Raw genomic sequence first — 27,601 nt, 5'->3', positions numbered from 1 at the left:
CCTAAGATGTTTAAAAACATTCTACCTCATCCCATTTGATCCCTGAGATTTTATTAATAATCTATTTCAGTACATACATGTTGTGTTCTTTATCTGGCTCAGCAAAAGTTGTCAATTATGAAGCTCCATTGTCAAGGTTTTGGTGAACTTGTTAACAAGGCTTAAAACGTAAATCAAGACTAGTTACGCCACATGTCTGGGGAGTTTGATGTGCACATAAAAGTCAGGTTTTCAAGGGAAAAGTAGTAATCTCTTGAGAAACAAAATCTGAATATTTTTCTAATAATTTGTCAAGCCAGTTCCAAAAGCAGACAGGCCCTGAGAGCAGCAGACTGCCCTCTGAGAGGCAAGAGTGTCTCTGTGCTCCAGGGGCTACACATACTGGACCAGAAGAGCTAGCGGGCTCATGAGCAGAAAGCAGGCCACTACCAAGGAAGCCTAGTCTCCTTCAAATGGCAAACAGGGCTGGCCCACCTGAAAAGAGGACCTCGAGACATAACATTATAACAATTCACAGGACACGTCTATTAAGCTGAAAACCAGTCAGCCAAAAGACAATTGCTTTTTATAGCTTATTTTTCCCTCTTATTTCAAGTTTAAAACCAAAATTCTTATGAAGTAAGCTTCCTTTATGAACAGTAGTTTACACACCCAATGTTTTTCAACTTACTACAAATGCATTTTTTTAATTCATATTTTTTAAGTTCCATGGCCAGTTTTCTCTGATTTTAGATAGGTTCGCAAATTATGCCAGTCTATGTGTCTTGACATATTTAATAATAGATCCACATTCATGAAATATCAACTCAACAGTCTTTTCATTGGGAATAACAGAGCAACCAACCATGTAATTGGTAGTGTCCTTAACAAGGTCTTGAAAGCCCAGCATAGATTCAGGGACACTTCGTTGCAAAGGGGCTCCAATATCCCCACTAAAACTTCTCTGCCCACACATTCCAGCATGTTCTCTGCTGGTGATCGATCGCTTTCTCTCGAAGCTCTTTCTGAAGCCAGAACTAGAAGAGTAATGTTTTGTTGGGGGCTTTTCCCACACATTCACTTATTTTATTTACAGTTTATGGTCAATGCAAATCAATTCCGTAAAATGAGAAATGATGAAGAATCAAGGCATAACTACGAAAATTCAAAATCGATAGATGTTCAACACAAAAAAACCCACAGCATCAAAATGGGTTTGTTTGCAGCATAAGATCCAACAGGTGTTATTTCAAAGGATGGTAAATGCTTGCTTTTTTTTTTTTAAAGACAGTGGCCACATCATATACTAGAACACCTCAGCTTAGCAGTGTGTTTTCATATGAACTAAAATTTGTTTCTAAAAATATTTTTTACATTGAAACTGTTGTAAGAGCTACACTTCTCCAGGATTAAGCCTGTTCCTAGGCCTAGTACCAGTTTCTAACCACCTAAAAACTGACTGATACAGAAAGTATTCCAAACATAAGTATTCTGATTCTTCAAGGTTAAAAAATACATATTCTAAAGTAGTTTAGAAGAATCATTGCAAACAATAATGCTGGTGGTCTTCTACTCCTAACTCTCCAAATAGCTGATATGCCACTTTGGGGTTCATTATTTGATGGCCTCTCACTTCCAAGTTTTTAAATATAGCTCCCCAGTGGAACATCTTCATATTTAACACATTATTGAACACAAAGGGAAATAGACAGCAGTGTTTGAGCATCGGGAAGTCCTACCTGTGAAACCTGGGGAATCAGGTCACTAGGTGAACCCAGCACCCCCTTCCTGGATGGGAATGTCCATGTGGGCACACACACTTTTTTACTTCACTGTATGTGAGCCAGCTTTACGGCGAGGCATGGACTGGAAAAGACCCCATCTCTCATGGCCCCTGCACATGCCAATGAATATCCAGCAATTTAAGTGCACCTCAAATCTAAGGCTCCGAAGGAGAGAGTTCTGTACCCCAAAATGAAGAGCAATGTTTTCACCAACTACACGTGTCAGCATGGTGTTTGTCAACATGCAAAACTAAACCAAAATGATATAATCCTTGCCCTAGAAAAACTTCTGTTCTAAAGATGGGCCTGGGTCATAATTTTATGGACACTATAGAATTCAACCCCACATAAAAATATTACCAGAAGCAGCAATGTTAGATGGACTGTGAAGTGTGGTAAAAAAGAAGAAGCATTAAAAACATTAAGCTTCCAAAGACGCTCAGACTAAGTGGGCCAGCTATTAAGAAACTCATTTGTCTGAGCTCTCCAGCAAAGGTTGAACTTCATCTTCGGAAACGTTACTGTCGAGCATAGCGAACCCAATTTGGCCTAATGAATCCGCCTGCCTTGCCAGTACTCCTTCACAATGACACAAATTACATTTAAACCATGCAGGGGATTTAAGGATTATTCCCTTCAGACAAGGAACTTTCATACTGGTCTTGGGTCCAATCAATTTCACAATGGCAGAGTTATGAACCCCTTCGCTCCCAGCCTCGCAAAGACTCCAGCTCCCACTCTGATCAGCAATGATGCCTTCCTAGTAGAACACAGCAGAAACTGAAGACTTGCCAATCCTTTATTCATTCTACCTTTCTTTGTTTTTTTGCCATTGACAAATATTTACTGGGTTACTAACTGCTGTGCCCCAGGGCCAGTGGGAGGGCTGGACCCAGGGCCTGAAAAGGTTCGCCTCTTCACACCAAGAATTATTCTTTAGAAAATGCCACAGGTGTGGGCATAGTGGATAGAACTGGTAACCCTTTCTCTCAGCACAAGCACTAGAAAGAAAGCTACTAACTGGGCTAAAAGCAGCAGGGCCCATTAGACCCCCAGCCCAAAGCCCTGCGCTTGTGACAGCTGCAGGTGCCTGCCTGAGTGCTTGGGGTGTTTGACCCCAGTGACAGGAAACAAAAGCTGGGAAAAATCATTCATTTCTCCAACCAACAGTAAGTAGGCATGTAGTGAATGCCAGCCCCAGGAGAGGCACTGCAGGATAATGCAAAAACCACAGGTTCAGGAGCCAGACACAACCAGGGCTCATATCTTTTTTTTTTTTTTTTTTTTTTTTTTTGTACGTGGGCCTGTCACTGCTGTGGCCTCTCCCTTGGCGGAGCACAGGCTCCGGACACGCAGGCCCAGCCGCTCCGCGGCATGTGGGATCCTCCCGGACCGGGGCACGAATCCGTGCCCCCTGCATCGGCAGGCGGACTCTCAACCACTGCGCCACCAGGGAAGCCCCAGGGCTCATATCTTGCACTCTAAAATGTATGGGGAGGTATTATCTCGAGCAAGTTAACTTACTTGAGCCTGTAAGATGGGGATAGCTGTCAAGGTTGTTCTGAGAACTGAATCAGGCAACAGGTGTGAAAACACTTAGTACCTGTGTCTGGAATACAGCAGATTATCAGTAAATGCCAGCCCCTCACCCTTCCATCCTTAATGTCCTCATCTCTAAAATGGGATAATGATACCTGCCTCACAAGGTTTGGGGGACGATGACTTCCCCGAATGTCTGTGAAAGCCTTTGTGAACTAGAAAATGATGTAAAGATATGAATTTTTTTTCACATTCTGAGGGGTGATAGGGACAGGAAAAAAAGGCGAACAGACCTTTGTTCTTAAGAAGTTCATTTCGGAGGAGCCATCACAGCCTGGTGGCCTCCGTGCTGTCCCAGAGGTGCATGGACAGAGCCATGGCTCGCAAGAGGTTGTAGTGATGGGGTAAGGCTGAAAAGTAGTTGGGGCAAGATTATAGAGTCTCATGAATCACAATAAAGTTTATTCTGCAGACACCAAAAGCTATGGAAATTTTTAAGCCGGAGGAATACAAACTGCTATTTTTTGGAAAGTTGAATGGCTGCCAGTGGTGCATCAAATAGCTTGGAGGAGAGACTGGAAAAAGATGAATCAAGGCTTGCAAAAAAGGATTGCCTCTGCAGCTGAGGTGGCTCTGAGGATCCTGGTCTCTGTGATCTTGTCAAGACCTGCTCCTCTTACAAAGGACTTCAACTTTGAGTCTTGGCCAGTTTGGGCCCTTTTAAGTTATCTTCCTCCAATATGAAGACACTACCCGAACAAGCTCTTTCCTCTGACCCCTTCAGTTCACTCTCTCTCTTCTCTGAGAACTGTCCCCTATCCCACCCCACAACAGTGGATACCTAGGGCCAAGTTTCTACTGCAGGACCCTGATGGCAGGCCATGATCACCAACGGCAGACACCTGACCAAAGCTGGATCACTCATATTTTTTCTCCTAGGAATCTAGAATTAGGACTCAAAAGTGTGCCAGTCAGATTCAGTTAGTTCTTGAACTGGGAATACAGGTAAACTCAGGTGCTGTGGGGCAGGGATATCGTGTCATGAGAATATCTATAGAATTGTAACTGGCAGCCAGATGATACATGAGAATATGAGACAATATTATGCAGGATCCAACTCTGGATCACTCAGGCATCCCTAAGAGCTGGGGGCCTGATGTATAGGAAGAACTGGAAAAGAATTCAGAGTAGATTCAGGCAGAATATAGGTTAGATGAATCTTTTCAAGTGGGTAAGGGTTGCAGACTCGTGAGACATGAGAGTTGGGGATTGTGGTCTTTGAACACAAGCCACTTGAGACTCCCCTGGTGGCACTGGCATTCTGGACTGGGGTGCTTCCATAGCCAGATTTCCGGTCAGTGTCACCCCCAATTCCATTGGAAAGGTAACTCCTAATTGCTTGGGATAAAAGAATTTTTTTAAAAAAACAGATCTTTATTGGAGTATAATTGTTTCACAATACTGTGTTAGTTTCTGTTGTACACCAAGGTGAATCAGCCATATGCGTACATATGTCCCCATATCCCCTGCCTCTTGAGCCTCCCTCCCACCCTCCCTATCCCACCCCTCTAGGTCATGGCAAAGCATCAAGCTGATCTCCCTGTGCTATGCTGCTGCTTCCCACTAGCTAACTATTTTACATCAGTAGTGTACATATGTCGATGATACTCTCACTTCACCCCAGCCTCCCCCTCCCACCCCGGGTCCTCAAGTCCATTCTCTATGTCTACATCTTTATTCCTGCCCTGCAACTAGGTTCATCAGTACCAATTTTTTTTTTAGATTCCATATGTGTGTTAGCATATGGCATTTGTTTTTCTCTTTCTGACTTACTTCACTCTGTATGACAGACTCTAGGTCCATCCACCTCACTACAAAGAACTCAATTTTGTTTCCTTTTATGGCTGAGTAATATTCCATTGTATATATGTGCCACATCTTTATCCATTCATCTGTCGATGGACATTTAGGTTGGCTCCATGTCCTGGCTATTGTAAATAGAGCTTCAATGAACGTTGTGGTACATGTCTCTTTTTGAATTATGGTTTTCTCAGGGTATATGCCCAGCAGTGGGATTGCTGGGTCACATGGTAGTTCTATTTCTAGTTTTTTAAGGAATCTCCATACTATTTTCCATAGTGGTTGTATCTATTTACATTCCCACCAACAGTGCAGGAGGGTTCCCTTTTCACCACACCCTTTCCAGCATTTTTTGTTTCTAGATTTTTTGATAATAGCCATTCTGACTGGCAAGAGGTGATACCTCATTATAGCTTTGATTTGCATTTCTCTAATAATTAGTGATGGTGAGCATATTTTCAGGTGCCTCTTGGCCACCTGTATGTCTTCCTTGGTGAAATGTCTATTTAGGTCTTCTGCCCATTTTTTAATTGGATTGTTTGTTTTTTTGATATTGAGCTCCATGAGCTGTTTGTATATTTTGGAGATTAATCCTTGGTCTGTTGTTTCATTTGCAAGTATTTTCTCCCATTCTGAGGGTTGTCTTTTTCTCTTGTTTATGGTTTCCTTTGCTGTGCAAAAGCTTTTACGTTTCATTAGGTCCCATTTGTTTATTTTTGTTTTTATTTCCCTTTGTCTAGGAGGTGGGTCAAAAAAGATATTGCTGTAGTTTATGTCAGAGTGTTTTTCCTATGTTTTCCTCTAAGAGTTTTATAGTGTCTGGTCTTACATTTAGGTCTTTAATCCATTTGGAGCTTATTTTTGTGTATGTTCTTAGGTACCATTCTAATTTCACTCTTTTACATGTAGCTGTCCAGTTTTCCCAGCACCACTTACTGAAGAGGCTGTCCTTTCTCCACTGTATGTTCTTGCCTCCCTTGTCATAAATTAGGTGACCATATGTGTGTGGGTTTATCTCTGGGTATTCTATCCTGTACCATTGATCTATATTTCTGCTTTTGTACCAGTACCATACTGTCTTGATTACTGTAGTTTTGTGATATAGTTTAAAGCCGGGGATTGGGCACTTCTTAACATAAAAAGATTTAGAATTAAGTGTAGACATGAAGTAAATCAAACTCGTAGTAGAGAGATAATAAATCATAGTATTAATATTTTTGCAATAAGCTTGGGAGAAAATCTATATTTAAGTATATTAAGAGACTCTGGGATATTGATTTATCTAATAGATCGGCCCTGTGATTCCAATTTATAAGATATAGGTGAGTAACTTATTTTGACTTATGATTTCAAGTAAGAGAATTTTATAAAAGTTATAAACATTATTGGATCATTCAAGAAAACTTTGAATGTACCATACTTGTATGTTTAAATCATCAGATGCAGAGAGTTTACTGCAATATTTCAGGGAATGGATTCTAAGGCCAGACTGACAAGAGTTGGAACCCAGCTCTGCCAGTCACTGGCTGTGTGACCTCAGACAAGTTACTTAGCCTCTTTGGGCTTCCATTGCCCCATCTGTAAAAATGGGGAGAACAACAGTCCCCCTATCTCACTTATTGTTGCAGTCATGACTGAATGAAGTAATATACAGAAAATTCTAAAACCATTGCTGGCATAAGGTACCCTACACAAGTATCTGCTATTATCATTATTAGATTATATGAGAACAATGGGAATATTTTCAAAGTTTTGCTTGTTAGACAAAAGCTGTAAAAAGTAAATAAACATTTGATTTATAAACTTGAAATATTCATAGGAGTTTGAGTATATAGCTAAGATCTCTCTCTCTCTCTCACACACACACACACACACACACACACACACACACCCCCGCACCAACTTACACTGACAATGGAGTCAGCAGAGAGAGGAAAATGAAGCAGATGTGCTGAGATAAACAGAGAGGAGAGACAGAGGCTAGCTGCCTGGGCTCCTCTTGCCTCAGGCTCTTGTGAGGCCCAAGTGCCCACCCTGCCCTTGGCTTTCAGGAGACCCTCTGGCCTTATGATACAGTCCTCTTAGAGGCTCAGTGTGTCAGACTGGGTTTCAATACTTGCCACACCTGCACGCTTCAGTGTGTGGAGCAGGGCTCTGTAGTGCACGGCTCCCATTTGCCAGCTCTGAGGCAGGTTCCACCTGCTGTCCCATCCAGGGAAGAAGAGGAAGAAAAGAAACCTCCTGCCTTCACACTTTGAGCAACCTCAGCCAACAGCAAGGAGACCTTGGGCAAAGTATTTAACCTCTCAGCGCCCCCATTTTCTCACCTTTGAAACGGGGACTGATAATAGCACCTCCTTAGACTTACTGTGGCGATCATTTCATAGTATTGCAATCTAGAATCATTAGCTTGTACACCTGAAACTAACACAATGTTATATGTTGATTATACCTCAATTTTTAAAAAAATGCATCTCTTAAAGAGAGTTAAAAAAAGAAAGATATAGTACCTACTGCACAGGTTTGTTGTATAAAGGTACAATGAGTTAGTAAGTATAAAGAGCTTAGCACTGGCTGGTTCTAGTGCCCTGTGAGTCCTACATAAGAGTTAGCTTTTATGACTACCCTGAACCAATCTGAAAACATGTAGCTGCGTTTAATAGCTATCTATGAGTACATATGTTTTAATAGAGTTAGGAAGTGTCCTTTAAAGAAAAGGAGAAACTACATTAAACTATAAAGGTACAAGGCCAGAAGAATTACAAGGACCAAATGGTTTGTTTAGAGTTGTACAGAATCCCAGGTTCAAAAAATACTCCAGAAGCACATTTTGAAGTTAAAAACAAACAAAACCGCTGCCTAGGAGCGTGTACATCCTTTAGCATCTGCCAGTCTGTTGGCCCTCTGCTTACACCCATATGTCCAGCAGTTACTATGTAAACTGACTTTTCCATTCAGATCATCAGGTACTGTGCACCACGGGAAGATGACAGACTCAAGTTATCAAACTCCTGATCTAAAAGGAGAGATTAATAAGTCAATAAATCATTTTAAAAGGAGTAAAATCTGGGAGCTTGCAAGGGTGCTCTGAGTGTTCAGAGGAGAGAGAAAATTTTTGGAAGGCATTCCCCACTCCACAAATACCATTCTTAACTTGCGTGGTTAAATCTAAAAACAGTCTCTCCAACTTGAAGATGCTCAAGGCTTAGGAATTACTTTCATACAAAATGCACATGTCAAGAAGACTCCTGTTTAATAAGAAATCACCAATATTCAATCATCCTGACCTAAAAAAACAATGAATATGGTTCACATAAAATTTTTATATGTATTTTTATCTTATTTCCTTTTTGGAGCATCCTTAAAAGTTTTTTTTGTTTAAATCCGTGAAGAACATTCATTTGGAGTTAGCAGAATATTTTCCCATATTCTGGCTATTACCAGGAACTATGTATTAAAGTCCTCTGGTAGGGCTTCCCTGGTGGCGCAGTGGTTGAGAGTCTGCCTGCCGATACAGGGGACACGGGTTCGTGTCCCAGTCCGGGAAGATCCCACATGCCGCGGAGCGGCTGGGCCTGTGAGCCATGGCCGCTGAGCCTGCGCGTCCGGAGCCTGTGCTCCGCAATGCGAGAGGCCACAGCAGTGAGAGGCCCGCGTACTAAAAAAAAAAAAAAAATCCTCTGGTAAAAAGAGGGCTATCTATATAGAATTGCTTTATCTCAAATCATTCATAGCTGTATGCTTCCCTCTTGTGTTACAAAATGGAAACACAAGCAAGATTTCCTACAGCCTCAGAATGGGTGGGCTACCTGCCTGGAGCAGCATTACACAACTCTCGAGGGTACCATTCACCTGGAATACAATGAGAATCAAGTCCCTCGGAATTCTGTGGCAGACAGTGACTGGCCCTCTGTCAAATAATTAAAATGTGGCAGATTTCTTGACTTTTAAGAAGAAGAGACGTTACATTATTCTGTCTCCTCACTAAGGATTTTTCCAATTGCACGGTCTGGCCAAACTAGTATGTCCAGCTGTAAAGAAACTGAATGAAGGTGGCCAGAGAGAGGGAACATCTTTTTCTATGGGGTCTTTGTGAGTCTGAGTTTCTGTAAAATGGGGATAGTAAAACTTCCTTTAAAGGTTCTGACAGCAAATGAGGAAAGGCATGTAAAGTGCTTATCACAATGCCGGCCTGTAGAGTAGCCACTCAGTAAATGTTATATAAACTACCAAAATAGAGATACTGAGAAGCACTGATCCCATCCTTCTAACACAACCCCTGATCTCTAAAGCACGTGGGCCCAGGCAGGAGAGAATCAATGCTCTGGGTCGGCCTGTGGGATAGATTAAACACCTACGATGGGCCAGGGAAAAGGTGGAGGAAGGGGAATCTACGGTCCCTGCTCTAACCAGAGGAATCTACAGTCCCTGCTCTAACCAGAGGACTTCAGACAGGCCTGGGTCCGAATCCTGCCTTTGCCAGCTTCTGGCTGTGTATGGCCTTTCTGGTCTCATTTTTCTTATTTGTAAAACAGGGACAACGACACTGCTTTAAAGGCTGTTGTACAGTAGGAGATAATTGCAGTAGGTCACGATGTGCTGGGCAGTGTTCCAAGAGCTTTACAAGCATTAACTCACTTAATCTTTACAACAACCCTATGAGATCAATACTATTATTCTCAGCCCCTATCTTAGGAATAAGAACACTGGTTATGTCATCTGCCCAAGGTCAAATAGCTGGGAAATTGTGGAGATGGGTTTTGAACCCAGGGAATCTGGCTCCAGAACCCACCCTCTTAACCATCATGCCGTGTTGCCTCTTATTGTATTATGTGGCAAATACACAATATGCAATAGCTTTTAAAACAGCGATCTAAAGAGATGCGGTCATTTTCCCACTCTACACCATTTATGGGAATTCCTGGGATAAACAGTACCCCAAGTGGGCAGAGGCAGGACACTCTCACTGGGTTTTAAGATTTAAGTGAGAACAAGGCTTCAGGAAAATCAAAAGTTGCACCACAACATAAAAGATTCGGGAACCCCCTAGACTACAGCTCTAGATAATTCTATTAAAAATGTCTACCTTGAGGAATTCAGCATAGTGGAAATCTAGGTTTGCATCCTTACTCTTGATAATTTTTAGTATCTTGGTGATCTTGGGCAAATCACTTACCCTCTATTTCCTCATCAGTAAAACAGAGGTCTAAATACCAACTTCTTAAGAGTTGTTGACAGGATAAAAGGAGATCATGTAAAGGGCTTATCATGGTACACAGGATTACATGTAGGTTCTCAGGCAGGTTTATTTAATAACAACCCTGCAATATAGGTATCCTCACAACCCCCATTTTACAGATGAGGAAACTGAGGCTTAGGGAATAAATGACTCGCTCAAAGCCTCACAACTAATAAACTGGAAGGCAGGCTTCAACACCAGTTTTAACGCCAAAGCTGGTGCTTAGGCTGTATGGCTCCTTTGGATGATCAAGTGCATTTGAACTTGGAAAAAATTAAGAGGAAACAGATTCCAGGTGACTCTCATCGGGATATTGGGCAAGTGCAAAGTATATGAGTTTTGATGCCTGTACAACCCACTGCACTTGGTAGACAGAGCACAGGTGTTGTGTGTTGAACTGAGCATCCCACCAAAAAAAAAAAAAGATATGTTAAATTCTGAACCCCAGATACCTGTGAATGTGACCTTATTTGGAAAAAGGGTCTTTGCAGATGCGATCAAATTAAGACGAGGTCATACTGGATTAGAATGGGCCATAAATCCAATCACTGGTGTCTCTATAAGAAGAGGGAGATTCAGAGACAGACACATAGGGAAGAAAGCCAGTGAAGACAGAGACGGAGATTGGAGTTCTCTGCACCAATGACTGCACCTTAGAGTCTTCCAAACCTTTGTATGCCCATTATTTAAATTAATTCTCATAAAACTCTCCAATAGGGCAGATACTAGAATTGATTCCATTTTACGTGTGAAAACTGAGCTTTAGATCAGTTAAGCAGAATACATGATATTGCACAGTAAATGGTACAACTGAGATTTGAAACAAAATCTTCAATTCCAACCCATCACTATGAACTAAAGTTATCTGGTAAGATTCAAGGAGCCACCAAGTGGCCTGTCTTCCGGTTGACATTATGTCAGAAGTCTACAGAAGCAGTGTGGATTATGGAGCACTGGAATCTTCTTGTCAGTTATTACCATTAGTATAGTTTTAAATAGGACAACAACGGTATTAGGTATATGCAGTAAAGCAGCGACTGTGCCCTGCCTCCACCCTCACTTCACTCTCGGCTAAGGTCTCCCTGATTCCTCTTTATCATCCTGCACTTGTCTCAAAAAGCACCTTGTCTGGGCAGAGAAAACATCCTCATTCTTCCCTTCCCCTTCAAGGTGGGGTTGAGTGACTCTGTGATCCTTTGATTCCCTGAACTTCTCCCCTGGAGATTCAGAGGGAATGCAACCCTGCCAACACCTTGATTTCAGACTTCTCATCTCCAGAACGGTAAGAAAATAAATTTCTGTAGTTTTAAGCCACCCAGTTTGGGGTCATTTATCACAGCAGCAACAGGAAACTAATGTTCACACCAATGTTCAAACTAGTATTCACACCATATTTTTGTAACTACTTATGGATTCTCCTCTACCAGCACGAATCCTGAGAATGAAGATTTTGTCTTATTTATCTTTGTACCTGCAACTATCTCACACAGTGCCTGGCACTTAAAGAGTGCTCAGCAATGCTTGTTGAATGAGAAAATACATGTGGTCCAGGAGGTACACAGTAACGCCAGCACACATTTCGTGCAGCTTCCCATCTGTAGCATGACATTGGCCTGGGCCAGGTAACCATGCCATAGATCCATCCCAAAATACCCATCTTCAACTACGCACTGCTAGCTCATGACTCCAGTAAGGTGAAGGCCTCAAATCAATGGCCTTGTGACCGACACTTAGAGCAACTGTGAACCTCTGCCTCACAGATCAAATTCAAGGGACAACGTATGGACAGAGACAGGACAGGACATGTTGGCAGTGGAGGTGACAGACACAGAAGACCTTCCCCTCTGCCCCTCCACTGGCTTCAGAGTTTGGAATAATCATAATAATCATTAGAATCATCAGAAGCTTCTGTTTGCTACATACTTCCAACGGCAGGCACTATAGTGAGCGCTTCACAAATGTTACTTTGTTCTCACGTTAATCGTTAAGGCAGATATTTTTACTCTCTTTATACCAAATCTACTTACACGGTGAAAGGCTATGGTGAACTGTGTGATGAGCATGTTTCTAGTGAACTTGACCTCAGAGGGCTTGGCGCCAACTGCATGGCCCAACCCAGAGAGGCAGCTGTCTTTTGTGACAGGAGCCAGCCTCACTCCCAATTCCATCTGCGTTTCCTACACTTATTTCCCTTTTGCTTCATTTTTAAATGGATTTCATTTGGCTCCACAGAACGCATTTCTTTCAAAGTCCCCACGGGGCAGCATAACATAATAGTTTTATTACCAAAGCAAAAGGTCTTTCCCCATCCCCACCCAGTTATGCCAACCCAGCTCCATTTTCTGGCCTCTTTGCAATCATGGGATGATCTCTCAGAGTTGAGGTGGACACAGGCTTAACACCTAGGTTTCTGGTTTTCGTGGCTTTGAGCTGACAGAACTCCCTTCCAAGGTCAGGGTCATTTTGTCTACTTGGGCTTTCACAAAACTTCCTACTGCGTACAATTTCTAAATGCACCAAAGCATGTTGAGATGCTTACCAGGATGGACGAGAACTGGATCCCCAGCCCACTGCGGTAAACTGCAGAAGGAAAGCAGAACGCCAGAATCTCCCTCAGCATGAACTGTCTTCTAAGACCTTCTCGACAGGGCAGTGTGCTTGAACAGTATAAAATGTAACTCATTTTCAACAGTTATACCAGAGTATTTTCATCTAAATTAATATTATCTCCTTCAAAACAAGCACCCTGGGTAGCAACGTATGTATTCAAACAATGCTGACTTTGCACTAACATTTCTGGAACTCTTTTTCAGGCAGCTGTCTTTACAGTCTGTGGTACTTTCTTTGAACGTCTTCAGTCTTAACAAATTTCATCCTCTGAGAACAGATGTGAACTTTGGAAAGAGAAGAAAATTGGTCGGAGCCATGTCTAATGAATAAAGTGGGTGATCAAATCTTGTTACATCATTTTAGGTGAAAAATGAGGCATGACTGTAAAATAATGTGACTGGTTTCCCTAGGTGACCCATAAACCGACTAGCTGAAAAATAATTCCCGTAGAGGAGTTTCAAAACGCTTTGAGCACTAGATGCATCACTGGAATAAGTGTATGGTTCCCAGAGTGGTGACTTGGCAGGGTACAATACTAATTTGGATATATAAGTTCAAATATGTTTGTAAAAAAAAGAAATCTGACTGCTTACACTCATGAAAATGAAGAAGCTATTCTCCTGGAGAAATTTCTCCTCCTTTTTTTGACAGCCTGGTTGGCTTTGGACAAGGAGTGTGCTGAGAAAAATAGACTCATCTCCTGCAGAAAGGCTTCGTTGGACACACTACCCCCTCCCACACATAACCCCCACCTCAAGCGGGGGCAGGCATCCCGGCTCTGAGCGTCCACAGCCATCTCTTTTCCCTCGGGTATTAGCACTTATAAAACTTAGTGGTGATTGTCTGTTTTTGTGTCAATCTACCTCCTTCAACTAGAGGCTCCTTGAGAATGAGGACATTATTTTGTTCCTGTATCTCCGATGCTCAGACAATGTGCACAGAAGCACAGGACACTAATCCCCGTTCTGGAGGCGGACCCTTTGCCTTTGCTTCTCACGTTCCCAGGACTTCACCTGTCAAATATAATTTCTTCTGCCTGGCAAGCAAAACTGGACATTCAGTCTGTGTAAAATCCACCCATACAAATTTATAGAGGCCTAAGGTAGAGTTAGTGGTTGCTTAGGGCTGAAGGTGTAGGGGAGCAAGAAGGATTGACTGTTAATGCACAGGGCTTCTTTTAGGGTGATGGAAATATTTTAAAATCAGATTGTGGTGATGGTTGCATAACTCTGTAAATACACTAAAAAATACTGAGTTGTACACTTTAAATGGATAAGTTGTGTGGTGTGTGAATTATATCTCAATAAAATAGTTTTATTTTAAAAGTCCTCCACAATGAGAATGATTGTTGCCTAGGTTCCTTTCTAAGCCTGTAGTTGGAATAAACGATAGTCAAGGTCTTTTTAAAAAATCTAGGTACCGATATAAAATTAGGTCTCTATGTTCTCTCTGTAAATCTATCACTTGAAAATGACTGAGTGGTTTTCACTAAATTTGGAAAGCATGTTTATGATAATGAGGACTGTGGGGTATTCCCCAAGATTAATACTCCCCTTCATTTGGACTGACACCCCCAATATTTAGCCTAACACATAGTACCCAGAATAACATCAATATAGGCATACCGGGCTTCCCTGGTGGCGCAGTGGTTGAGAGTCTGCCTGCCAATGCAGGGGACACGGGTTCAGGCCCTGGTCTGGGAAGATCCCACGTGCCACGGAGCAGCTGGGCCCGTGAGCTACAAATACTGAGCTCTGCGCGTCTGGAGCCTGTGCTCCGCAGCAAGAGAGGCCGCGACAGTGAGAGGCCCGCGCACCGCGATGAAGAGTGACCCCCGCTTGCCACAACTAGAGAAAGCCCTCGCACAGAAACGAAGACCCAACACAGCCAAAAATAAATAAATGAATAAATAAAAAAATTTAAAAAAAAAATTTAAAAAATATAGGCATACCTCAGAGATATTGCAGTTCCAGACAACTGCAATAAAGTGAATATCACAATAAAGCAAGTCATACGAATTTTTTGGCTTCTCAGTGCATATAAAAGTTATGTTTACATTATTCTGCAGTCTGTTTAGTGTGCAACAGCATCATGTCTAAAAAACTGTATATACCTTAATTTTAAAATATTTTATTGGTAAAAGAAAATGTTAAGCATCATCGGAGCCTTCAGTGAGTTATCATCTTTTTGCACCTGCAACTTCAAAGATCATTGATCACATAACAAATATAATAATGATGAAAATGTTGGAAATATTGCGAGAATTACCAAAATGTGACACAAAGACACGAAATGAGCAAATGCTGCTGGAAAAAAACTCGTCACAGAGTTGCCACAAATCTTCAATTTGCAAAAAATACAGTATCTGTGAAGTGCAATAAAGCAAAGTGCAATAAAATGAGGTATACCTGTATTTCCCAGCCTCCCTTGCTGCTTGAGGAGGCCTTAGCCTAAGTTTCAGCCAATGGAACAGGAGTGAAATCGATTACATGCAGCCTCTGAGAAAGGTGTGCCTTCCTCTCTCTTTCTCCCCTTCCTGTTGGCTGGAATGACCATATGGTGGTAGGCAGCCACGTTGGACTATGCAGATAAGGGCGATTCACTGGGGAAGGCTGAGCAACAAAAGAAAAACATGCATCCTCTGACACAGTGGAAACACCACCCTAGGCCTGGACTGCCCACACCCAGTCTATTACAGAAAGGGTAATACTCTTGAACCTATTACTATGAACTTTTATTTTAAGTAACTTATTTTAGAACTCTGCTATAGCAGCCAAAACCTATGTTTTAACTAATGATAAAATTTGGTGTTCTGTACCAAAACAGAATCTAAAATGTGCAGCACTGGCATACTTTTTATGGCCATGGCAAAATTTTTACCACCACTACCCTGGAAGGCAGACCACGGGCCAACCAAACCTGTAGCTCTAGGCAAATGGTTAGGAGAATTCAGAACAGGAGTGTTTGTTGGCTGCTTCTTGCCACAATACAGAGAGGAGCTCAGGCAAGGACTAGGCATCCTGCAAGCAGAAATGGAGGTGATGGTTCTGCTAAGGAAAGTTTTCTTTGTGGCTTGTACACCATGTTGCCCAAGTCCAGTAATCTGTACACTGCAGAGTTGAGATGAAGATCATTTGTATACCTAGGCTAAAGCAGCTACCCATGAAGCAGCAGGTGTAGCAGAAAAGGCTTAAATCTTTCCTGGGATTCTCTGCCACACAGTGGGAACTAGCCTACCAGCAAATAACCCATTAAGGATACTGTCTTCTTACCCAGCCTAGCTTTTCCTACTGTCTTAAAGTGACCATCAGTGACAGAGAAATCAGGGGAGGGACAAAGCATAGAGGCCAAAAAATAAAAGCTAATGTTTTCAGGCTTCTAAACTCCATCTAGGTGAGAACTTTCACTGTGGTTATCAGTGTTGGAGAAACAAAGGACTTTTAGGCAAGATAAATGGGGCCTTAAAGGAATGGATAGGGGATATTATAATTTTGTGATAATGTCTGTTTAGGTGTGGTGCTGAGTCAATTTTCCTTGGTTTCCAGAAACTCTCTCCCAGGGACAGGATTTATGACAACTGAGGAGGCTCTGCTTTTAGGCAGAGAAAGGGGTTCAGAAAAATGCCTATTTTCAAAGGCCTTCAGCTCGAAATAGTTTTTATGCCACAGTGATGTATTCTGGACCCCTTCAGACTTCAGAAAAGCTTTCAGAAGAATGATTTGAGTGGGCTACACCTCTAAGAAAGTTAAGCAGGCAAGTTTCTATGATCCATTCATTCTCCCTTAAATTTCCTTGAACTTGACACAGACATACCCAGTCATTCTGTGGCCATTGGAGCTGTGGTTACAGTGGGGAATCACCTTTTAAAAATGGCTACTGAAGCACTGACGTATATACACTACCAAATGTAAAGTGGATGGCTAGTGGGAAGCAGCCGCACAGCGAGATCAGCTCGGTGCTTTGTGACCCACTAGAGGGGTGGGATAGGGAGGGTGGGAGGGAGATGCAAGAGGGAGGAGATATGGGGATATACGTATGCATATAGCTGATTCACTCTGTTATACAGCAGAAAGTAACATGACATTGTAAAGCATTTATACTCCCATAAAGATGTGAAAACACACACACACACACAAATTAAAAAATAAAAAAAAAATTTTTAATGGCTCCTGAGTGTGCCAAGTAATCGAGGGCTCACCTTCAGTTGGGAGAATTTGGAGAAGACTTTTCTTACCTGGTGTCCTCAAACGGGATGGACCACAAACGGGGTAGCCCTAGGGGTGGGGAGGATGTTTGGAAAGGGTGAAAAGGGGCTGCCTTTGCCTCAGGGTTTTGTTGCTTTTTTAACTTCAACTGTTGGAAGTCTCCCTTCCCAATGCTTATCCCAATCACCACTCAGATGAGTCCCCGAGGCACAAGATAGAAAAGGTGAATGAACCCTGAATAAATACAGTGAGGAATGTCAATCAGCTCAGGCCAATGAGTCTGAAACACTTTGAACACTACGTTTTCGTACTGGAAACAATTTCTTCCCTTTTTCCTCTTCATGAGTGCCCCAAAGTGTTTCTGAAAAGAAGAAACGTGACAGGTGGGTGGTGGTACAGAAAGACTTGGTTGACTTGTCCAACCTGCTAGAAATGGTGGAGTTGTAATCAGGACTCTGGTCTTCTGATATTTCATCCAGTTGATCTTTTCCATAAATAAGTATATCCCAAAGCAAGCAGTTTCAGGGATTGTTATATCTTACTTAAAAGCTTGGGAAAACTGGCTTGGGCAATGTTAAGTAGGACTTTCAGAGCTTTTAATATACAAAAGAGTCATGTGAGATTGCAAGAGGGCCCCAGAACGATATTGGGAAGTATCAATTTCCACCACCCCAGGGTTGATATGACTATCCATACATTATAAAAATCTTCCCAGGGTTAAGTTTGGCCTCTTCCTTTTAAACTGTTGTTCGTGGCATACAGGGAGGGTGAGATCCTGTTTTCCTATAGATTATACCATACGGCTCATTTTGACAACTGATACATGAATCTGTTTTTGCCTGCTGTTGAGTGTGAATGATTCTGCCCAAGGATTACTTTCCTCCCAGGTCACACCCTGGTAGGATTTGGGGATAAGGATTTGGGGGTAGGATTTAGGGTAACTTTCCTCCTGAGTCACCACATGGTAGGATCTGGCGGTAAGGATTTGATTCTGAATAAATAATAGTCTCTTATACTGAACTCTAATATGCTTACAAACACCTGTGTTGCTAAAGAGTGAGCTGAAATGGTCACTACATTGTGTGAGCCCCATGGGTTTAATCAGCGAGGTGAGTAGCCATTCTGGGGCCAAACCAACCAGCGTGAGGACCACAAACACTGGCAGGAGCTCCAGATGAACTCGCAGTTCATCTGAATGGTCTCCTGGGATAAAGCAGAGAACGAGACAAGCCCAGGCTTCATCCACTTGAGACCTACAGTCAAGAAGATTTGTGTTGGAGGCCAGGTGGGTTACAGACAAGCAACCCAACAACCACTATAAGATGCAGTCAGCACTATCATGGAGGTGAGCAAGACAGGCTACGAGAGCAGAAAAGTGGTGCACCTGATTCAGGGACTGGGAGCAGAGAAGTGCCAACTAAACCCAGACCTGAAGGTGAAGGGGCGAGAAGAACGCTCCAGGTGGAACCAGATGTGAGAGAGTAGAGCATGTTGGAGAAGTAGGTTGAAGAGGCTGGTTGGAGAGAGCCCCGTCCTCCAACTCTGTTGTTTCACGCTCTACAGGAAGCAAACACACTAAAAACCCCTCATGTTTTATATTTTACAAGATACTTCCACACATACTGCTTTATTTTCTCACTACAGCAAACATTTCAGGCGTCCCTGGCCCACACTCACAGAGTCAGGAAAAGAGACTGGGAATTGCCCCCTCTGTTCCTGCAATGCAAGAGATGTTACACAGTAGCAAACACAGATATGCCAGGACTGTGTTCCAAATACTAGATTCCCGCAGGGAGTGGCTGAGGACACTGTCAGTCTGGGTAAAGGTTTTTTTTTTTAACATCTTTATTGGAGTATAATTGCTTTACATTGTTGTGTTAGTTTCTGCTTTATAACAAAGTGAATCAGTTATACATATACATATGTTCCCATATCTCTTCCCTCTTGCGCCTCCCTCCCACCCTCCCTATCCCACCCGTCTAGGTGGTCACAAAGCACCGAGCTGATCTCCCTGTGCTATGCGGCTGCTTCCCACTAGCTATCTGTTTTACATTTGGTAGTGTATATATGTCAATGCCATTCTCTCACTTCATCCCAGCTTACCCTTCCCCCTCTCCAGTCTGGGTAAAGCTTTAAGCAGTAAATGAGCATTTGGAAGGTATCCCAAATTCCCTCCTTTTTCACTTGGGCTAATCTAAGTTTTTGTCACTTGTACCCAACTGGGTTCTGACTAACAAGGTATCCCTCTATTTTGGTTGGGGCCATTGAGGGTAAGAGGAAGGTAGGAGACAACGCTGAGATCTATGGGGTGTGGGCATTAATATGTGCCTCGGGCTGGGTATGATTAACTAGTGTCCCCATATTAGCAGAACATTGATAACAGAAAGTCCTGCCCTCAGGCTCATCCTGAGGTTTCCCTACAAGTGTCATTCAAACAGTTTCCAGGTGAAAAGGGGCTGCCAGGCACTTTTAAATATGTTGTTTCATTTAATCCTCACAAGAGCCTCACTGCGTACATATTATCATTTCCAGTCTTCACAGACAAGGGGGAAAAAGGATCCGAAATTGAATAACTTGCCCAAGAGAACTGTCCCCAACTCCTATGATTTTTATTCTTTTTGTCTAGAATTCCTCCCCCAACAAATCCATCTTAGAAACTCCAACTCATCCTGTAAGCCTCAATCCCGCTACCACCCCTCTGTGAAAACTTTTTCGCTTCCCCTTCCGCGCCCAAGTACAGCCTGCCATGCTCCTGTCCCTTCACCATCTGGCACATAACTCCCTCACAACACCTAACACACTGTGTTGTCTGCTTATTCCTGTCTACCTCCCCTTCTAGGCTATGTACTTACTGAGGGCAGGAATGTATTATATCCCAAGTACTAAGCACAATGACTGATAAGAAATAAGCACATAGTAAATGTTTAATGAGAATAAATATATGGGTCATAAACTATATGCTGGCTTTAAGTGCTGGAATATACTTGAAGTGTTTTCCATATACTTCATAATTCAGGGCAACAGAACAAGGATTCATTGAATGCTGCATTGCCTTAGGTACGAGGGAGTGTCACATGTAAACTGACAATTTCATCTATTCTAGCGGTATCTATGGGGAAAGGTCAGTTAAGGGAGAAGAGTGGCAGACAGGGGCTGCTGGGAAAGGCTTTCTGAAGATGCTATCTGGATTGCACCAGAAGAGAAAGAGCAGCATATTTAAATCCCTGGTGAGGGATGACAGAGAGAGAGAATAAAATCAGAGAACAGTGAGCTGAGGATGGAAACCTAGGGAATAGCTAGGATGTGGGTAGAGTAAGCAGTCCATGAAGGAACTCTCAAAAAGTGTGAGTAGAATCGGGAGACAGTGACCAAGGCAAGGGAATGAGAATTTTTAATGAGTACAAAGTCAGCACTGCCAAATGCAACAGGCAGGTCAGATAAGATAAGGCCTAAACAATGTGCAATGGATTTAGCAACCAGAAAGTCATCAGTAACCTTGGCAAGAGCAACGTCAGTGGAGTGGTGGAATAAACAGAAGCCAGACTGCAGTAAGGCGGTGAGTGAACGGGAGTTAAGAAATCTGTGATGGTGAATGTACACAACCTTTACAAAGATTGGCTAAAAGGGGGCGGGGAAAGCAACAGGGTAGAAGCAAAAGGGTGAAGTGGTTTTAAGAACATATATTTTTAGTCTTAACTAATTCTTTTCTTCCACCCCACACTACTCTCAAATGGACAGTTTTCCAGTTGGACCCCTTAAATTCCCACTATGCTGTAAGCCCCCTAAGGACAAATCTTGCTTCTAAATCATCTTTTTATTCCATCCATTTCTCTGACATAGTATAGGCTCAGTATTTGCTGAAGAAATGCAAATTCAACACAGGTGATAACAGGGAAATGAACAAGAGCTGTACTGGGATACAGGTCTTGTTCATTCTTCGTTCTTCTTTCAAGGGAATGTGAGGTTGTCTGAAAACTCAGGATTATAAAGAAAACAAATCCAGACAATCTTCTCTCACCGATGCTTATAAATGTTTGACCCAGAGAGGCAGATGTAGATTGTTCCCAGTTTAGATTTGAGAGACAGCTGGAAAATATGTCTTTAGGCTCAGGGTCTCTTCATTCCCAGAAGTCCTTGGAACTAGCAGGTGTATACTAGATTCTCAGTGCTGCCATTAGAGTTCCTGTTGAACCTGCCTAAGCTTCAGTTTTCTAATTGGCATCTTGAAGATGCCCATAATAGCATCTACCTCATAAGGCTACGGGAGGATAAATGAGATACTGCAGGGAAGTACTTTTCACAGGGCTTGGCAAAATGGCACTCAATATGTTAATAAGAGAAATAAAGTACTGCTAAAATGGATAAAAATATTTCTAAATATTACTGAGTTCCAGAAGAGGTGAGTGTAAGTCAAATCTTATGTTAAATATAGAAAGAAAAAAGAAAACTTAAAAAAAAAACTCGTTAGAAAACTTTTTTATAAGAGTAAACAATTACCCCAATTTACTTATTTTATAAAGCCGCATTTTCGCAAACGTACCAGGTTGACTGAAAAGTCTACTTCAAGGTTTCACCTATGTGGACCTGCCCCATTAACTCATTTAACGTTCCTTAGCTGTGGTGGCAGAACCAAGGTATTGCGTTAATTTCCTGGCCTGCCACGACTGCTTACACAAGAGCGCCCTTGGGTAGGTGGTTTCTGTTCTAATGGAAATTCAGCTCCAGCCCCCTCGGTGGAACAGATCCAGTAGCAACACCGAGCAAAGACTACCGTTTTCAAAAGCCTGCCCCCCCAAAAACCAGGCCGCTCCAGGGCAGAGGCAGAAGCTCCGTCCCAGCAAACTTAGGGGACGGGGAAAGGGACTTTGCGACCGCCTCCTCAGAACTGAGTGCTTGACCACCAGCGGGGCGGGTGTCCAAAGCCTTGAGCTCGCAGCCAGCGGGAAGCGCCAGTCCCGGACGAGAATAGCAGGCAACCCAGCGGGATGCAAAACGGTTCTGAGCAAGGCGGCGGCCTCTAACCTTTCCCGGTTAAGGCGACTGCCCTCTGCTCGGTAACTGCATCTCCACCGGCAGAAAAGGTTAACGTAAAGGTCAGAGGCCTGGACGGCGGCGGGGGGAGGGGAGGGGGGGAGGGGGGAAAGAGAAGGGAGGTGCAGGAGGCGGAGGGGCGGGCCTCCCAAGGTCAAGCCCTGCCCTTCGCCTCGCGCCTCCCCGCCCGCGGGGGCGGAGGGGCGACGAGGGAGGGGAGGAGCTGGCAAAAGAGCAGCTCTGCGGCGCCCCGTGGCCACTGTCCGGCCCTGGGCCACCTCTGCCCGGCCCGCTAGGCCAGGAAGAGCAAGCGCAGAGAATTGTGGGGGTGGAGACTGAAGCGGCGCGCGCGGAAGTGGCCCCGCAAGAGTGAGGCAGAAGGCGGGCGGGCGACGGGGGCGACCGAGGAGCGGGCGCGTCCCTTACCCCGTTGGCGGCGGCGATGCGGACGATGAGCTGGATGGCCTCCTTCATGTAGAACCTGCCGTCACCGCCCACCACCAGGGTGGCCTCCTGCCGCTTTGCCGTCTCCACGGTGGAGATGATACTCTGGATGAAATTCTCGGCATAGTTTGCGCTGCTCTGAAACACCTTCACCCGCTTCCGCAGCCCGCTCGTGCCCGGCTTCTGGTCTTGGTACGCCTTGGTCTTAACGGTCACGATCTTCACCATGGTGGCGACTAGCTTCCTGGGGCCCGAGCGGACTCTGCTAAGCGAGGGGCGACCGGAGCTGTGGCTGCAGCTGCTGTGTGGTGAGGCCTCTGACGGGTCAGGGCAATACAGGCTCTCTCAGCGGTGCTCGTCCCTCCTCCTTAAAGGGACAGGGGACAGGGCCCTCCCTTCGCGGCCAGCCCACCTCCTTGCAGGTCCGAGAGGGAGGGGAATGGGGAGCGCCCACCCCTAGGCCACCAGTGTGATGGGTGGAGCCTCTCTGATTTACCCTCCCCTCGTAAACCCATCCGCTGTAAAATGAAATCCGGAACTCCTCCCATAAGTGGAAGAGCAGAGCTTGGGGTAGGGACCGGGTCACAGGGCAAGGACTTGAGGCAGAGCGGGAAAAATAGAGTAGGGACAGCCGGACTTAGAAGACTTGGGAAGGTTTCAACTTAGGATTTTTCCGCTTTATGATGGTGCGAAAGCAATAAGCATTCAGTAGAAGCCATACTTCTAATTTTGATTTTTGATCTTTTCCTGGGCTAGCAATATGCAGTAGGTACTCTGTACACTGGAGATGCTGAGCTGTGACAGCAAACCCAGCCCCAGCTCCCCGTCAGACACTTGATCAGGAGGGTAAACAACCAATACACGTGGAACCACTCTGTATCCATACAACCATTCTGTTTTTCACTTTCAGTACAGTATTCAATAAATTGCATGAGACATTCAACACTTTAGTATAAAATAGGCTTTGTGTTAGATGAATTTGCCCAACTGCAGGGTAAAGTAAGTACTCTTATAGGTAAGCTAAGCTGAGCTACAGTGTTTGCTAGGTTAGGTGTATTAAATGCGTTTTCCCCTTATGATAGTTTCACCTAACAGTGGGTTTATCAGGAGGTAACCCTAAGTAGAAGAAGATGTGTACAACATTTCCTGTGGTTAAGCTGGAGTTTCATATGTAAATAACTTTCCGGAAACACGTTCTGAGGGATGGAAGTGTCAGCCTTAGCTAGATTTTGACTCATTTTTTCTATCTAAATATTAGGGTATTTGTGTCTAATTCAAAGGTCTAATTCAACCTACTACTTTCCACCTGTTTACTGATGGGCCACACTTCATTTGGTTAGGGTGGGTGTACTAATAGATAAGATTTATTGAATATAATGTTTACTGAGTATAACGTTTCTAAAGTACAGGTTTTATTTTTTCCCCTATTTCATGCTCACAAAACTGAGATTCAAAAAATAAAATGGGGGCTTCCCTGGTGGCGCAGTGGTTGAGAGTCCGCCTGCCGATGCAGGGGACACGGGTTCATGCCCCGGTCCGGGAAGATCCCACATGCCGCGGAGCGGCTGGGCCCGTGAGCCATGGCCGCTGAGCCTGCGCGTCCGGAGCCTGTGCTCCGCAACGGGAGAGGCCACAACAGTGAGAGGCTCGCGTACCGCATGAATGAATGAATGAATGAATAAATAAATAAATAAATAAATAAAAACTAGTCAAGGCCACAGAGATAAGTATATGCAGGAGGCCAACTCAGGTGGATGTGTCTCCCAAGCCAGGGCTCTTATCATGATTTGCCTGCATGTCACCAGGTTTGAGAACTAGGAAATGTATGGGGAAGCCTTGATAAACATATGTACAAATACACGGTAAGGCTGAGTGTTACTACCACCAGTTATTCATGTAGTACAGAATTGGTGAAGAGATCAAAAAGAACTGAGGTGGCCACAAAGGGTTGGAGGATACAGAGTCAATCAAAGAGGCTCGATTGTTAACTAGGAATCTTCTGTCTTTTAGGTTCAGCATCTCCCTTGATTTGGTGAGAGTGGTTGTCTCCTCTGCTTGAGAAATGTGTCACTTACAAGATGTGTTAACCAGGGAAAGCTAGTTAACATCTGTGGGCATATGTTTCTTTACTATAAAATGGACACAAAACCTATCTTAGAGAATTTCTGCAAGAATTAATGGGGTTTTGTATGTCCCTAGTTCTCAATCATGCATACACAGTAGACTCACCTGACACCCTTTAGAAACTAGCCATGTTCTGATCCAAACAGATTCAATCATAATCAGCTGATGTAAGTAAAGCAGCATGATGCTTATAGAGTAGTATCATCTTGTGAATTAAGTAGTGTAATCAAACTCATTTTATAGACTAGAGGATTGAGAATAGAATGGTGAATGTAATCAAGGTTACCTGACTCCACAAAATGAAAATATAGCATAGAATCACTGAGTCTTAGAAATATGAACCTCTCAGAGTTGTATGGATTAAATGACGTTCTGAATATAGAGCTCCTCGCACAGTACTGATAGCTACTCAGTAAATGGTAACTCATTATTATAAAGTGGTGGGCTCAACTTCAGATCTCATGCTCTTTCTCTATTCTTCCCTATCTTTGGAACTAGGATGAGGCTTTTCATTTAAGAGGACTTGTTTCATACTTCTCTCACCTCAGAAGTTGTAACAATTAGCTTTAGCTATATAACAAACCACTCTTCAACTTAGACAATCACCATGTATTCTTATTGCCCATGATTTTATGAGTTAACTGGGTGGTTCTGCGGATCTTGACTGGGCTCCTGTAGATGGTGGTCCCCACGATCCCCTCCTCCTGGTAATCATGCTTTTATGTAATCCCCTTATATTATTTGTCTTGCTGTGTAACACATTACCACAGAGTCAGCAACTTAACGCCCATTTATTATCACAGTTCTACAGGTCAGATGTCTTGGGGGGGGATTGGCTGGGTTGAATGTTCATAGTACCTGTACAACAAGGCTGAAATCGAGGTATTGGCTAGGCTGAGCTCTTACCTGGAGGCTCTGGGAAGAATCTGCTTCCAAGTTCATTCAAATTGTTGCAGGATCCATTTCCCTGCAGTTGTATGTCTGAGGTCCTTGTTTCTTTGGTGGCTGTCAGCCAGGCTCCACTCTCTTCTCCTAGAGGCCACCTACAGTGAGTCCTTCTCATGGCTGCAATCTCTGACTCCCTCTTCCACCATCAGCCAGAGAAAACTACTGCTTTGTAAAGGGCTTGTGTGATTAGATCAGAATACCTGGATAACCTCCATTTTGCCACATAATGTAACAATCATGGAAGTTATATCCCATCATGTTCGAATATTCTACCTGCACTCAGAAACTGACGTACAGATTTCCAAGTTGTAGTATTGAGAAAAGCAGCAGAATGATTCCTGTTCCTTCCTGGGTGGCAAGTGAAGTGGGAAAAGAAGCCATTGGACCTGAAGTGCCCATACAAATAGAAATGAGAATTCTTGGCAGTGTGGACCAGTGGTCAAGAATTCGACAGGATGATTGTGTGCCTCCAAAGACATTTGGTATCAGAGGCCAGGTATTCTTCCCCAATGTTTGGTGCCATATAAGCTAACTGTACTTAATGATAGTCCCAGATGGATTATCTCAGGCAAACGAAATAGAAATCAAGATGAATTCTAGAGAAATAAATATTATTTCCTGAACACCTAACTCTGTGGCCTAAGATTTGTATCTACTCATAGAAATCTAAGTCTCTGCCACCTGAGCAGAATGGAGTTTAGAAAACATTAAGTTGTTATAGAAAAAGTAAGTTGTCTTCCTTGCAGTTAGATTATAGTGAGATATGTGCCCCTTTCATCTTTTTTCTGATTCATATTTTTTCATGTTCATACAATGTATCTACTTTCACTAATTAATCCTAATAAAAATCCAAGATGCTGTCAAAGATTTATCAAGAGATATTCTAGGGCTTCCCTGGTGGCGCAGTGGTTGAGAGTCCACCTGCCGATGCAGGGGACGCGGGTTTGTGACCCGGTCCGGGAAGATCCCCCATGCCGCGGAGCGGCTGGGCCCGTGAGCCATGGCCGCTGAGCCTGTGCGTCCGGAGCCTGTGCTCCGCAACGGGAGAGGCCACAACAGTGAGAGGCCCACGTACCGCAAAAAAAAAAAAAAGATATTCTAACCCAGCATTACTTATATTATGGGCTTAAGTAAATAGTGTAACGTAAAAGAAACAAAATTGTATATATAGTATTATCCTACTTTAGTGTTTTCATTTCTTTCTTTTAGAAACACATACATGCAAAGGACTAAAAGGAAATAGATCAACATATATAACAATGATTACTTCTGGGTTGTGGGATAGGGTAATTCTTATATATTCCTTTATGCTTTATCAGGATCTTCCATGCTTTCTATAGGGAATTTGTATTGTTTTTATAATAATAAAAACACATTTTTTCTTTTTATTACCTCTTTTAAGTGGTAATTCTCATGTTATTTCATTAATGAGTTATCCTTTAGATGGCATTCATTCATTCATGTATTGGTTCATTCATTCTACAAATACGTTTTGAACTGCTACTAAGCACCCGCTCTTTAAAAGGTGTTAGGTGAACAAGTCAGAATGGTCCCTGATCCCACCGAGTTTTCCATATGTTAGAGGAGGCAAATACTGAATAACAAATCATAATTGTGATAAGTGCTACAAATACATAGTGGTGCTTTAAAATGTAAATAGGAGGATCTATCATTGGAGCAGTCAGGGAAAATATCCTGGAGGAGCTGATGTACAAGCTGAGGACTGGAAGGATGAGCAGTAGTTGGCCAGGTGAAATGGGAGGAAAGAACATTTCATTCCATGAGAAGGAATGTTAAGGGGGCAGGTTTGAAATAAGAAGGAAAATTTGTGCCATCGA

General features: G+C 43.2%; 1 protein-coding gene across 2 annotated transcripts in view; it reads right to left on the bottom strand.

Moving 5' to 3' along the window:
* The window catches only part of PGM1 (phosphoglucomutase 1), a 57,869-nt gene extending 34,712 nt beyond the window's left edge, over window positions 1–23,157 (bottom strand). The window contains exon 1 of one of the 2 annotated variants that reach the window (XM_032649003.1): window positions 22,674–23,157. In XM_032649003.1, coding sequence (XP_032504894.1) covers window positions 22,674–22,919 — 246 coding nt within the window. In that variant the 5' untranslated portion in view covers window positions 22,920–23,157. The remainder of the gene's footprint in view (window positions 1–22,673) is intronic. The other variant, XM_032649011.1, reaches the window with a different exon arrangement.
* Window positions 23,158–27,601: the final 4,444 nt, after the last annotated feature.

The sequence above is a fragment of the Phocoena sinus genome, chromosome 1 (genome assembly GCF_008692025.1).
Source record: "Phocoena sinus isolate mPhoSin1 chromosome 1, mPhoSin1.pri, whole genome shotgun sequence".
NCBI lineage: Eukaryota > Metazoa > Chordata > Mammalia > Artiodactyla > Phocoenidae > Phocoena > Phocoena sinus.
Note: the sequence above shows the minus strand (reverse complement) of the source record. Positions and strands in the feature narration are given on the sequence as shown.